Genomic DNA, 14230 nt, shown 5'->3' with positions numbered 1-14230 from the left:
CTAAGAGTTGAGGACATTACTGACACCAGTCCTACAGAAAGTCTATCATTTTGCATTGGGGAACCTGGGCACCATCCTGGAACTCATCAGTAATGACAGTCATCCCTAAAGGGGGCAAGGATTTAACTCATCATACAAGCCAGTATCACTATTAAACTCATATGAAAAAACATTATCTTCAATAATAGCAGAGAACTTAAAAGAAACAATGCCAAATATAATAAATAGAGACCAGCAGTTTTGTTTTTAAAAGGTTCTTGCCTAATAATTTAATGCAATCGATCACTGTCAGAAAAACCGGAGAAAATGTGGCGAGACAAAGGCAAACCATTCACACATTTTCTTTTTTTGTTCTGTTTTAAAGTCATTTCGGCATTCAGTTTTAATGGGTATCATGAGTAATTAAAATATGAAAAAAACAATTAACTCTATACATATTATTCTTGGAAAATCACCACCAGAGCTAATGCGGGAAATGGACCAGTACATATAAAGAATACTGAGAATCACAGCCCTGAAGCAAATAACTATTAGCTCAAAGCCTCAGTTCAAAGATGGAGAGTAACGATACAGGAAGTCTCAGAAATGAAGAGAATAAGTTAATGAGTTAGAAATGAAGAGAGAGAGTATAAAAGACGTCGGTTTAAGTGGATGAGATGTCAAATCATTTATGAAATTACTTAAACCCAGATTAACAAAAGAATGAACAAAAAAGACAGAGGCAGATCAGGAAAAGAAATAAACATATAGATATAGTCAGTGCACACGTCTTAGAAGAGGAGTAGACACACACACACACCTCTCTCTTGCCTTTTCTCCTTGGTTGGTTATCTTTAGTTAGTATAATTAACACCTCTGTTGCTTAAATGTATATAAGTGGATGTATATCTGTATGCATGTATGAATGTATGTATGTACGTATAAATATTTGTGTGCATATGTGTGTGTATATATGGATGATTTTTTTTCTTTCCTTCTGTTTGTGTCACCAGGTGTATAAAATAAAATAAACAAATAAATAAAATCCTCATCTCTGCTTGAGACTAGCAGCTCCAGGTTACATTACCCACAACTAGCATAACACACCTGAATCTGTACGGTTGAGTGAATCAAATCAAGTCACATTGTGGGTAATGTAAGCACCAAAACGTTTGTAGTAAAAAGCAAATATGTGGTTCTGCCGATGTGTCTGGTGTTCAATAATGTTATTGGGCTGGAATGCTGATCAGTTAAGTACTCCTAATAAATTGGATTCATCTGTGGAAACAAGAATGCACCACACCAATCCCTTTATTTACATTATATGAAATTATATGACATCCTGATTTTTATCCCATAAGATTCAATAGATTTATGTGATTTCCACTGTTATTATTATTAGTGGTTAGTTGGAGCTTAGCCCAAACTATAACTTGATTTTGCATGTAAACCCAATTCTGCCTGATTAGACCTCAGGCATGAAAACATTCATATTTTGAATGAGCTTGTGAAAGCAAACTTGATTTAGAGTAGAGCTTTATTTCACATCAGGAAGGACTTTGATATTTCACAGCCAGTTAGACATGATACATCCCCAGTAGACTATCAGCCTATTACAAGAAATTAAGCTAATTTGTCACATACAAAAGTGTATTACTGCCTCCAACTCATAGTATGTTTGTATGTTAGACTATACAACGAGAAACTCTTCAACCAAATCTTCATCATTATACTCTGCTGTGAGATGCACAAGGCCATCAAATCAAATTTCCCCTGGTTTGAAAACATATATTATTATGCTTGTACTTATGTATGATTGTTGTCAAAAGTCAACTGCAGTTACCTATTTTTTTTCTTTGTATTTCTTTGATTGTTTGTTGTCAGCAGTAATAATTCATCACAAAATATTGAATCCAATTTGAATGCAAATACATACATTCATCCATTTTCCACTGCGTGCCCAGGTGGTAGAAGCAGTGGGCTTCAAGCTTCCCAGCTGCATCCCGTTGCTCATTCCGAGGCATTTCCAGGCCAGCCAGGGTACAGTATGTAATGCCTCCAGCATGTTATGGGTCTGCCCTGGTGCCTCCTACCTTTTGGACATGCTTAAAATAGCATCACAGGGAGATGTCCAGGAGGTATCAGACACCGGAGCTACCTTACCTGGCTAATTCTTTATGTGTAGATGGCTCTCTCTGAGCTCCAGATGTCTAATCTCCTCAACCTGCCCTTAAGGTTGAGCCCATAGAACAACTGAGAGACTGCTTGTATCTGCTATTTAATTATGTTATTCAATAGGTGAGGTTTGGAACATAGACTGATAGAGCAAGAACTTTATGTTGAGACCGAGCTCCCTCTTTACCAACATAGTCTTGCAAAACACCTGCATCATAGCTGGTGCTGCTCCAATTCACCTGTTATTCACATATTAAAAAATAGAAGGAAAAGAGAAAAGAAGTTGGGTCAGTGCTTTGCAAGATAGCCATGTCACCGCCTCAGGCCTTTTTGACCGGATCATAGAGTACAGGGCAAAATCATCTAATATCAGGACATATTGCCAACCAACCCCACAAACAGCCAGAAATATCACTCCTATGATAGCCACTCAGCCCTACAGCACTCACCCAGCCAGCTGTCAGTCAGTCAGACAGACAGCTAGCCACCTCTCACACCAGTCTAACTCAGCCAGCCAGTCAGCTCCCCCAGCGGCTTATCGGTTTGTCTGAAAGCCCCTCAGCCAGCCTCTACAGCTATCAGACAGCCAGACAGCCAACCAGCCTGCCAGCTCCAGCATCTGCCTGCCAGCTCGCCAGTATTCAACCAGCCAGCCAGTTTCCCCCACAGCAACTTTTCCCAAATGGCCATATTTCGGATGGAAAACGGTCCCAACAGAAAACACTTATGTCTGCTTTCAGAAGGCTCATCCAGTCTTCCACTCAAGCAACAACTTCTGATGAGGACAAACTTTATTTTAAAGGGGATCTCGCCTGATTTCAAGGGGATCTCAAAGGGGATCTTGCCTGTCCTTCGAAAACTCACAGCCAAACTACAAACGGCTCATTTATAGGCTGAGGAATAAGCTGATAAGTAGCGCAGCTCATTTTCATTCTTTTCTTTTTCTATGCCTCAGTTGTACAAGCCATGTTTACTTTTTATTGATTGATACTTGTCTCTCATCTATTTTGGTGCTTAGCAAAACACACAGATATTGTGCTTGACCCTTCTTCCATCTGGTGAATGTCGTTTTGTTCTTAGCCAATCCATTATGGCATAAAAAGACACAAGCTGTCATTGCTATTTTCAGAGACATCATTTCATGTTACAGCAGACAGTAACACCTAAAGCAGACAGCCATCCATGTGTACTGTGCAGGATAAAGGATTTCATCTCAAACAAGGTGCATATTTCACTGAAATGCTGGCTACTCAACCACATTCTTCTGATTTGGAGACGTTGATTTTGTATCTACAGAGAAACAACAGCAGAAATATGATAATCATGCAAATATGGTTGCTAAGTGCATTTGTACTTGAATCTGCTGCGGTTAAACAGATATAGGAGGCAAATGTTAGTTGCTAGCAAAGTAGAAAATAACCAATGGAGAGGCCTTTAGAAAAAAAACCACCCAAATCATCTTCATGTGATCTGCTATGCCAGTGGAAGTCATGCCGGGGGAGAATATAACTTGAATCGTGTGTGTCTTCTTTGGTCGAAACCAAAATCCTCTCTCTGTTCAGCGCCATGAAAGGCAGCGTTTACGATCAATCGCTCTTTAAGGCTCATTTGAAATGACTACAGGATTTATGCAGGAGTCTCCTTCCCAGGCAGTGGTGTACTGGTCTGTGACTTTGTACTAATTATCCATGGACTAAGGACAAACTGAGATGCTGTGTGGTGTGTGTGTGTGTGTGTGATGGCAGTGTGGGGAGGTGGGGGTACAAGAAGTGTAAAAGAAAGTTGTTCCCTCTACTTTACAGTAACAGACTTTTGTTCGATCTTGCGATAATTAGTCTCAGAGTTTAGAGGGTGAAGACAGAGTCAAACAAAATCAGACAAACTCCTCTTCTGGTAATTATACCTATCGATATCCAATAACCAATTCATATGGGCCCATGGACTTTTAATTTAACAATGACTGAAGTTGATCGTGTTTTTAGTAGTAATGTGAGATACCACACTATATTTCAATATTATTGCAGAAATTCCAATTACAGCTGGCCTATCGCTTTGTCGCTCTCCATTAAGAGCAAAGTGCTGCCAAGCGCTTCCTCGTTTGTCAGATAGTAAAGCTGCCAGTGGGAAGGGCTTTGCATTTAAGATCATACAACAACATTGAATAGTGGAGCCATTAATGAGCTGGACTACCAAATAAAGGGGACTTCATCGTGGATGCCAAATCAATTGCAACCAGCCAGCTCAAATCAACACAGAAGGAAGCAATACTTATTTAAATGAATGCCTACACATTTTAATACTGATTTTAATTCCTCTTTCTTTCTGTCTCCTGCAAGACATTTTGTGACACGTGCTCTGAAAGTAAGATGTGGATTTTCCTGTTTTTGCAGGTGAACCATTGGCTGGCAGGGCTGCTGCTGGCATTCCTAGAGGGTACTGGAGCTTCTCCTGGGTAGCCGAGGACGATCTGAGCTTTCCCAACGACTCGATACCCATGTCAGGTGAGTGGAACGTTGTCAGCCCTGCTCAGACAGATGGACAGGCTCAGACACCTCTGTCCCCCAAAGATCCTTTGCTCCCAATTGGTCACGACACCTGGCATCAGCTCTCCATCAGCACACATAAGCGTCTCTGTCTCACCTGCCCTCTACCATCAGCCCTGGCATCGTCACAAAACTGTGTTACTATGGATCAGCCTGCTCGTGACCCACTCAAGGCCCCAGAGAAAAACTAAATCCACAAAAGAATCACAATTGGCACCCTCTATGATACTGAATCAATTCAGTTGTTTTTACATTGTTAATAAAATTATTTTGATATAATTAAAAAAGGCAGAACTAAAACACAAGGGTACAGTGCAGATAGTTATCTTGTAATTCATCCTCAAAGAAGGCGAGCATATTTTGGATGTAATAACTTTATAAATAGCTTTACAAAACACAAATTAAGTATTCTGTTAATATTTTATATGTCATCAGCAGCAGATGAACGTTAGAGAAGCGGAGCAAGAAAACTCTGACCAACACACACTGCAGCACTTTATTAAATTTCCAGCTGACTCTGAACAGGCCAAGAAAACACCTCGGTCAACAGTCTGTTTCATTTTAAAAGACCTGCAGCTGTACAGAGTCGTGGATAACAATTTGTTTACCTGTTACTAGTGTTGCAGCAGAGAGAGTTTTCACTGACATAACACACCAGCACAGCAGAACACTTCACATTTACTCCAGCACACATAACTTACAGCAAATGCTGTTTTACAAAAGACATTTAGGCAGTCAGTCATGTTGTTGTTCATTGTTTCTTACACATACTGAAGACTGTGATATGCTATGCAGACAATTTTTATAAACAAAAAAGCTGCATACCTCCACACACATTTCTCAGCTTCTTTTTATTCGTCAGACAGTGACCTTCATCGAGACCAGTTATTTTAACTTCCAGTTATGTTTCATATTGCATTTCAGTGTATTTAAAGAAATGTGTGGTTTGGCACTGGAGTAAGAACCTGAAAACAGGTCACTGAACTGAGAATCGATTTGGAGTTAAGAATGGATTTTGAATTGAGTCATGACACCAAGAATTAGAATCAAACAAATCACGACATTCCAAAGATTCCCACGACTGTTTATTCATATTTACAGTGGCTGGTTATAGCAATGTCAAGTAAAAGTAAAAACCTGGAAGAAAATCAATAAGAATATGATCAGTTTCAAGTTTAACACATGAACTACAGTGTCAGTGTGGAAAGAGAGGATGGATTACTAGCATGCACAAATACCTTCATTTACCTACTGTCATCTATAGTATGTATACTGGACAACAGAGTGTCATCAAATATTCAAGTATGTAATGATAATACATAAGAAGAGTGCAAATATGAATTTACAGTCAACAAAATAATTTGTTATGGATATACAGTGCCATACAGGATGCTAGAGTTTTTTTTAAATGTAGAGCTAATCAACTGTCGAACAAATCTGAAAAAAGTCAAACATAATTGAATCTAGGATAACACTGTATGGACAGATATTCAATATTTGGCAAAAAATGGGTGCTTATTTGTCATGCTGTAAAAAAAAACGTTAATACTGTTTTAACACATGACAAAACTTAACTACTGCAACACAAATGGATAATAACAAATGGAGGAATCAAGGTTACACCAAGCAGCAGTCTTTGAAGAGGACTTTATTTTGATTCATTCAGTTATAATGAATGTCCATAATGTAGTTTTTATATTTACAAAAGAAAGTAGTCCTTCAAAATTGTGTTTTTTGATCAAGGTCTTTTTATTGCTGATTTTCACAATATACAAAATACAGTATATTGTATCCTGTATTTAATCCCAAGTATCCACCCAGTCTGCCCATTTAACATCACTTTGCAGCCTCTGCTGTTGGAATAGTGTTCTCCACATAGGCCATTGCCTTCTCCTGGTCCAGAAATTTATTACTATCCCCATTGAATGAGATGCAGAGTCGAACTGGGAATAGTATCCCATAGTGGATGTCAAGCTTTGGCAACACTCGTGGTGTAGTCTGGAAAGATTGCCGTCCGCTCTCCCTTGTATCAAAGTGGTCCTTGCTCTTGGGCTCAGTGTAGTACATCAACACAATCCTGGTAGTGGTGAAGTTTCCCGACAACAACCCAAAGTTTTCCATTAGACTTTCTCGGTGCGAGGCCTCTGTGCGAGCGATCAACCAGGACTTCTTCCTCCAGATGCAAAAATTCCTTCAGTAGTTTAGAAATTCAAAGTTTGGAAATTGAAGCAGTGAAGCACGAACTGGGTTCCTCTGCAACAACCACGATACGAAAATTGCATCTCCACATCCTCCCTTCCATGTCCTCATTCTTCTCCTTCAATTTAGCCACCTCCACTTTAAGTTCAGCAACTGTTGCCTGTAGCCTGGTGACCTCACCTGACCATGCTGACACACCTTCTTCCATGTCTCTCATAGTGGCCTTCATATTATCCATTTCAGAGCAAATAGCCACTGTGCTGTTTAAAGTCTTCAGTGAGTGCATTCTTTAACCTGATAACAACAGAGATGTACTTTCTCTGTGAAGAGAGAATGTCCGCCTTCAAATCCGCAGCGTCCATTTCTGACTCTGGTCGTGGAGTGGGTGGTTGGTCACAGCCATCTGTAGGGACTTATGCTGCAGAGGCGTCAGGCCCAGTGCTTGAGGGACCACTGTATTTATATTTACAGAGCTTGGTCGCCATCGAAGTAACATATACAGTTCAAACTTGCTCCAGGGTATCTCACCTATGTTAGAAAATGATATTCACATTCAATTTGCAGAAAGTGCACAATGAGATAACAGTTTTCTCTTTGAATCTTTTCAAATAATCCAAACATTAAGAACAAAATTTTCATGTGTTCACTTTATTTAAAGTTACAGAATCATTCTGCCCTCTGAAGCTGTAAGAAACATGAAAAGATATTTCACATATTTAATCAACTGTCGAGGCCAAACATAAAGTGAGAGAGGGGGAGAGATACTGTAATACAACAGTCTCCTATATGTAACTACAGTGTGGAATGCAGCGTATAGGATGCTTTCATGGATTCAAATTACAATTATCAGAGTTTACCGTCTTCCCGTATCAACCCAGACTTTAAAAAATCCTTGACAGCATCAGGGAATTGTTTTCCTCTAATATGCTTCATATGCACCGGCAGCAGAAAACTAAACCCAAAAGCCATATATATGCTAGGAATAGGCATACCAACGTGGGTGGCTGATATGCGATTATGTTGGATATTCACTCTCAGTTCACTAAGCTGTTATTGACTGTCAACCGCTGGTGCAGCCATATGTCACAGATACAATCACAGCCACTTAACTGCAGTCACCAAAGCAAACTTTCTAACTTCTATTACAGGATTTTATCAAATTTACTTCTAACAAAATACCAAAAAATCCTTAAAAGAGCTGCAACTTCCTGTATTACCAACTGTGTAGTGTGTGTGAAACTGGGATTCTGCTATAATAGGCTACCATTAATCATATTTTGTACATTTGGTGTAGGACACAATATGACTACAATTTGAGGTTTACCTGCTGCTTTTTCACAAGGATTATTATCTCTGGGACCGGCTTTAATCAGCATCACATCAACTTCAATCATATGTTAATCATACCTGCCAAAGCAAACTCTTAGTGGACTGTTCAAATCAGAGGAGAGAGCAAACCTGAAGACACATACAGAGACGGTGGCGTGAGCAGGCGGTAGTCTTCAGTCATCAACAACAGCAGCTTCACAGGCCAAAATAGACAGTGCACACATCTATCTAAATGTAAATATAATATTGAAGGATTTTCTGGAGCGTTCTACCGTACCCGTCAACGTTTCTCTGATGCATAGAGTTTAACAAATCAATACATTGAAGGTAGAAGACCATTACTTTTCATATACAGCTGTTTGTTAAGAGTATGCAGAGAAAAAAAGTCCAGTACAGGCTGAATCTGGCACGGCTGAGTCAAAACTGACTCATAGAAGACAAGTGTGAGTTTACCAATATTACAGCCCTGGGTATGAGCATCTGCGTGAGCCCCGCGGCACGCATGTGTGCATCCGTGTCACATCAGGCTCTCAGAGTTCGCTCACATCACTCTGAGGCGACAGCTCCAGCTTTTTTTTCCCTCCCCTTTCCAGCCTCGTGTAGGGTGGGAGATCATCCTGTAAGCGATGATTCAAAGTCCCACCAGCACCAAACTGTCACCCAACTGTTTATGAAACATATCCTTGACTGTGAATCCGAGGGACCTTGCTTCAGCTGCCTGTGGCTGTGACAGTCTGCAGTGGACTTTACTGTAATTGGTGTCAGTTAGGCAACAGATCACCCCGCCATTTTCTGAATCAATCAACTCGTCATGCACAGTGCAGAATACATTTTCTGTTATTTTTTTGCACGAGGACAGCTTGGAGCCCTCATCCCGATAGCGAAGCAGAAGAGGAGTTTGTTCTGTATGGTGATTAGTGAGCTGAGTTTGATGTGGCTGGAGCAGGAAGGATCACATCTGGGTAGTAAAAAAAAGATGACTATGAATGCTCCATATCATATAAATAATGGCACAGTTCAGTGAAACAGATTAAATCTTGATTACCACAACAACCATGAGTTTGCCAAAAAAAGTTGATTGAACTTACAAGAAGAAATGTGATACATTTTACTTGTACAATATTTTATATATTTTATTATACTGTATTATCCTCCAACTGGAAATGATGTCTGTGAGAGCATCTTTGCTTCTTGTCTTTCTATACTTGTTAAGACTGTACGTCTTCAAGCCGAGATAATAGAGATTCAAAGTAAGGAGAGTTTGATGCTTCTTACTTCTTGATAGGGCTTTTAAAGATTTGGAGCATTGGGGTTGCATTGTGTTATATAGGACAGCTTCAGAAGAAACTGAGAGAACGGTTTTGGAGAGGACAGGTCACAACAGCATGCTGCGGCTACACTGATAGATCTCAGCTGTCCCTACAGCATCTGCCGTCCGCTGGCACTTACTACCTACCACTACAGCCAGCACAGACCGACTGGACACTCGCCACCAGCTGCCCCCGTACTCCCCCCTCCCGATCTTGCCTCCCTGCATCCATTAGCAGCCTTTAGCTGCTGAGGCTACAGGGTAAGCCAATTTCCTTATTTGCATTTCAGTGCTGGTAAACTGTCTTCGTTGCCACTGTGTGTCAGTGATGTCAGTAATGTTAGAGCCCTCTGACCTGATCTCTCCACTGCCTCCTATCTACAGTGTGCCGTCTTCCCTTGGGGAATAGCAGCAGGGCAATCCATTGCCATATTCTGTTTAGCAAAAGTCTTCCCATATGCCATCTTTTTCACTCCAGACCTGTTCTCCTCATCGAGATGGATTGTCCTGGTTCAGCTGTGGCTGCCAGCTGTAGCACAGGCACTCATATGGATGCTAGCCACTTGAGGAGTTGCCGTGCTCTACAATAGAACATCTGCCTAACTCAGCTGGTAGTGCTGTTCTTGTGTAATGAGACACAGCAGTGGAATAAAACACATTTGCAAAGGCGGGGAGGGGGTGGGGGATACAAAAGATAGAGCAGTGGTGCAGGTGCTTAAATATGGCGTCCTCCTGGAGTCACATCATTCAGCTCCTCCATCCCCTACCAGTTTACACATTGTTCCATTTGCACAGCTTTGTCATGTTGCGTAGAATAGCTCAAATCAAGCTCCCAGGAGCATTTGTTTGCACGTGTAACTGGTTTAAACAAACAGAAAAGTACATTTTGAACTTGTTTTAATAATATATACAGGGCAGTTGGGAAATGCAGTTTCTAGGCTGTAAGCAACAGTTTAATACATCAAATGGCCTTTAGATATTCACATAGCGCTGCATTAGTACCACAGAAAATACAGACAATCATTTAACACTAATTCTCACTTACATTCTTCAAACACTAAGGTGTCATTAATATTACAGCATTACTTTCACACATTGGATTTTCACACTCAGGAGATTAAGTCTGACAGCTACTTTTAGTGTATCAGGGATGAAATGAAGACAAGCCCAAATTAAATAAATTAATAGCTCAATTTAGCTTGAATTTAAGGTGTGCGGCCGTGAATGCAAACAAGATAAATTGCAAACAAACTCATAATTTTCATAATACAGTACTTGATGATTGCTGTCTATGCTGCTGAATTCACTTTAATGCCACAGATGATTTCTTAGTTGTTCACCAATTTATAAAATGTAGTGAATCAAAGCAAGAGGTCTGTTTTAGATGGACATTCAATGACCAAATTAACAGCGCTGATGACGACAGTGGTTCAGGTTTGTTAATCGACTGGAGCGATGGGAAACTCACAAACTGTTTTAAGCATTCGGAACATACTGTAAGGCCAAAGGCTTTTTATGTTTTTTGGTTTTGTCAGTAGTTTGTTGGGTATCAGTAAGGCCTTAGAGTGTCTGTTGTGAATCATTTTGTTTGACTCCCTGCCAACATGCTGCCTTTGTAGTTTTTAAGAGAGGATGCTCAGGATAAGGTGGAGGGGTGAGTTCACAAAGGATGAGGAGCCTGGCATTTGACTTTAATCCTCTCTGATCCAGAATCAGCAACTGTCACATGCAGCTGAGTAAATGAATGTGTAAATAAAATGTTGACAAAGCAAACTTTCACTACCTTAATGGATCTTTTCGCTTGTAGTCACTAAATAAATCACATATTGGGTAAAGAAAAACAAGCAATGAAATAAGAACTTCCTCATTAATTTGTGTCACCAGCAATGAAATCAGAGCTTTGTGTTTCATGTGTTTCACATCATTTCACACCTCTTATTGATCCTGTTTGTCAAAAATCACTGGCCCCTCATCTTTTCATCTATATTTATTTGACAGAACAGCTCCAGCTCCCTTGAGAGAAAACGCATTAGCCTGGAATACCGAGGCCATATAGAGGTAGAATGGAAACATAAATAAGCTCAGCCAGACACAATCTCATTGTAATCAGGAAATAAACATATTCATCATCTGAGTTAAAGGGTTTCATGGGGACATTTGTCAGCATAGTTTTTACGCTGGATCCACAAAGAAACATACATCGTTAGATGTAATTTACTTGATGTCAAAAGCAGTCCTGCGCAGATCCAGCATCTCATTTTTTTAAACATGTAATCACATGGTAGTCCACTACTGGGAATTGAATAGTTCATTTATACACAAAATTAAGATGGCCACAGAGGCTCGCATCTCAGTGACCTTCGGCTGCGTAACACGACACAGCACTCAATCTCTGCTCTGTTTGATGAATGAGGTCAGGGTCGCGGTGTCGTGAAGGGCTCATTACCCAATCACACACCCTTGTTAACACAGTCAGAACCACTGGCAACCTGGGAAATGTTCTGCTTAATTACTAACAGAGCTAAGATTTAACAGTATTTTTACAATTAATTAATTCCCTTTAAAGCAACGGAGCAGATTCACTGTATGCAGCCAATCATTTACAGGCCTTGTTTACAGTCTTCTGCTGCCTTTGTTTATATTGAATTGAACTTATGTTAATAAAACTAGCAGCATACACAAAGGGGAGTGCAGCCTCCCCTTTGTTTATGGTGCTAGCAGCTCATCTTATACATGCAACCTCAACTGCATGTATAAGATGAGCTGCTGAAATTAAAAGCACGCATGAATAATCCATCAGGCTATACAGCACATAGCATCGCTCACAGAAAGAGTATCGATCCTAATCTTCCATGTGGGCTGAAAGTAGGAAGGCGAATCAGAAGCCATTCTTGTTATGTTGTCCTCTTTTCTTCTCATGGAGGTCAGGTCGTTTTAGCGCGGTTCCTGCTTTAATTAACTTTATAATCATTGTCTTTCTTAATAAGAAATGACATGTGGGGAGCAGTAATTGCCCGTTTTGAGCTTCACAGATTTATAATCTTTAAATGATGTCTGTAGAATTGCATTTGCAAACCCCATGATGATTTCTAGCTTTATGCTGTCTTATCATGAGCATCAATGAGCAACCAATGACCACTGTCTCTGAGGTATTAGTATTCATAGATCGCCTTTAATTACCATCAAAGAACTGGCCTAGAAAAAAATAGGGTTTGAGTAACAGATCCACTGAAAACAATGATGATGTGATTATAATCAATATCGTTCTCTTGTAGCATTTATAATGTGTTGGGTGACAGTACTGATGGAATTACATTCAGATGAGGTGACATAAAATTAATGGAGTGTAGACTGGAGAAGAAAGAAATGAAAGCTTTGTTTAAATAATATCTCTGTGACTGCAGCTTGCAACTCATTTGATTGAGCTTCGATTTCAGTACACTCACGTCGAACAAGCAGAAATATTAGATTATATAATGTTGACATGAAGCAATGCTCTTATTTTCCCAAACAAGTGACACTGCAATACAGAACTCATCTCACTTATGACTGCTAGAATTAATCACAATTCATAAAGTTGTTATTCCAGCAATTCTGAAAATGATTGTTGTGTAGTTAATATCTGTAAACACCTGTCAAAGTCACTGAGCATGCATAATCTCATCTGGCATGTACTGTAACAAAGACAATCTGTTCTCTTTTTACTATTTAAACAGTGATGCTAATAAGTGTCTCACGCATTGACTTGAAACTTGACCTTGCTCAAGAAGGTGTTAAGATATGGAAATATGTTGTGTCACATTGGGAATTATATGATGGTGAAGTGTTTAATTTGCCTTTATGGTGTATCCTTTTTTTTCAGCCTGAGTTGTTGTGTGGCGGTTGTCGGGTTTAGCTAGCTATCTGATGCTCATGCTAACGCTAAGCTAACATCTTGAACAGAAGCACGCAGGCTGAGTGCTGAGTGTCAGGCAGCAGAACACAGGACAAACAGGATTCTAATTACACGATGGTCAAACAAAATCAACACAAAAGTGATGAACCGTATAAGTGACACTCCCCTGCATTGAGTATAAATGCATTTTAGCGGTGGCAGTAAATGTTAAAGATTTCCTGGACTGATAAAGTTGGAGTGACAGTATTTGTGCGTCCCCGGGACATCTGTTCCAGCTGAGCAGCTGTTTCCAGCAGCTGTACTAACACTCGTTCCATCTTGTAGTTAAGGTATGAGTAATATTTCATGTTAAACCAGTAAGACTAAAGTGGGGAGGTTAGGGTAACCTGTTTTATATTGTTTCAATAACGTCATGGGTTATTTACTGTTGAAGGTAGCAGCAGTTTTAATTAAGGAAAAATGGGTCACATGTTTTTATTTTTTTCAGTTAGATATCTAATTGATGTCATCTAGTGTGTCATCTAATGAAGCAAACAGCTAATGCAGCTGTTTGCTGTGTTTAATACATTGGATTTTGTCGGCGAATCGTTCAACAGCAACAGACGGGAGCTCTGAAATTTTACAGGAAATCATTATTTTGTGTTATTTAATTTATAATTCCAGTAACATTGTCTTTACTTAATCTGTTCTCTTAATTCTTGATATACTCTGATTTTGCATCAAACATAGTTCACGTCAGTGGTTAAAATGGCTTCATTATGTAAAAACGTCTAAACGTGTAATGATTAATCAAAAAATCAT

General features: G+C 39.7%; 1 protein-coding gene across 1 annotated transcript in view; it reads left to right on the top strand.

Moving 5' to 3' along the window:
- The window catches only part of alk (ALK receptor tyrosine kinase), a 369356-nt gene that overhangs the window by 155802 nt on the left and 199324 nt on the right, over nt 1-14230 (top strand). Inside the window, exon 2 of the mRNA XM_067614871.1 lies at nt 4545-4655. Within this exon, the coding sequence (XP_067470972.1) occupies nt 4649-4655 (7 nt within the window). The 5' untranslated portion in view covers nt 4545-4648. The remainder of the gene's footprint in view (nt 1-4544; nt 4656-14230) is intronic.

This window comes from Thunnus thynnus, chromosome 16 (assembly GCF_963924715.1).
Source record: "Thunnus thynnus chromosome 16, fThuThy2.1, whole genome shotgun sequence".
Lineage (NCBI taxonomy): Eukaryota > Metazoa > Chordata > Actinopteri > Scombriformes > Scombridae > Thunnus > Thunnus thynnus.
The sequence above is the reverse complement of the archived record's forward strand: the minus strand, read 5'-3'. Positions and strand labels throughout refer to the sequence as shown.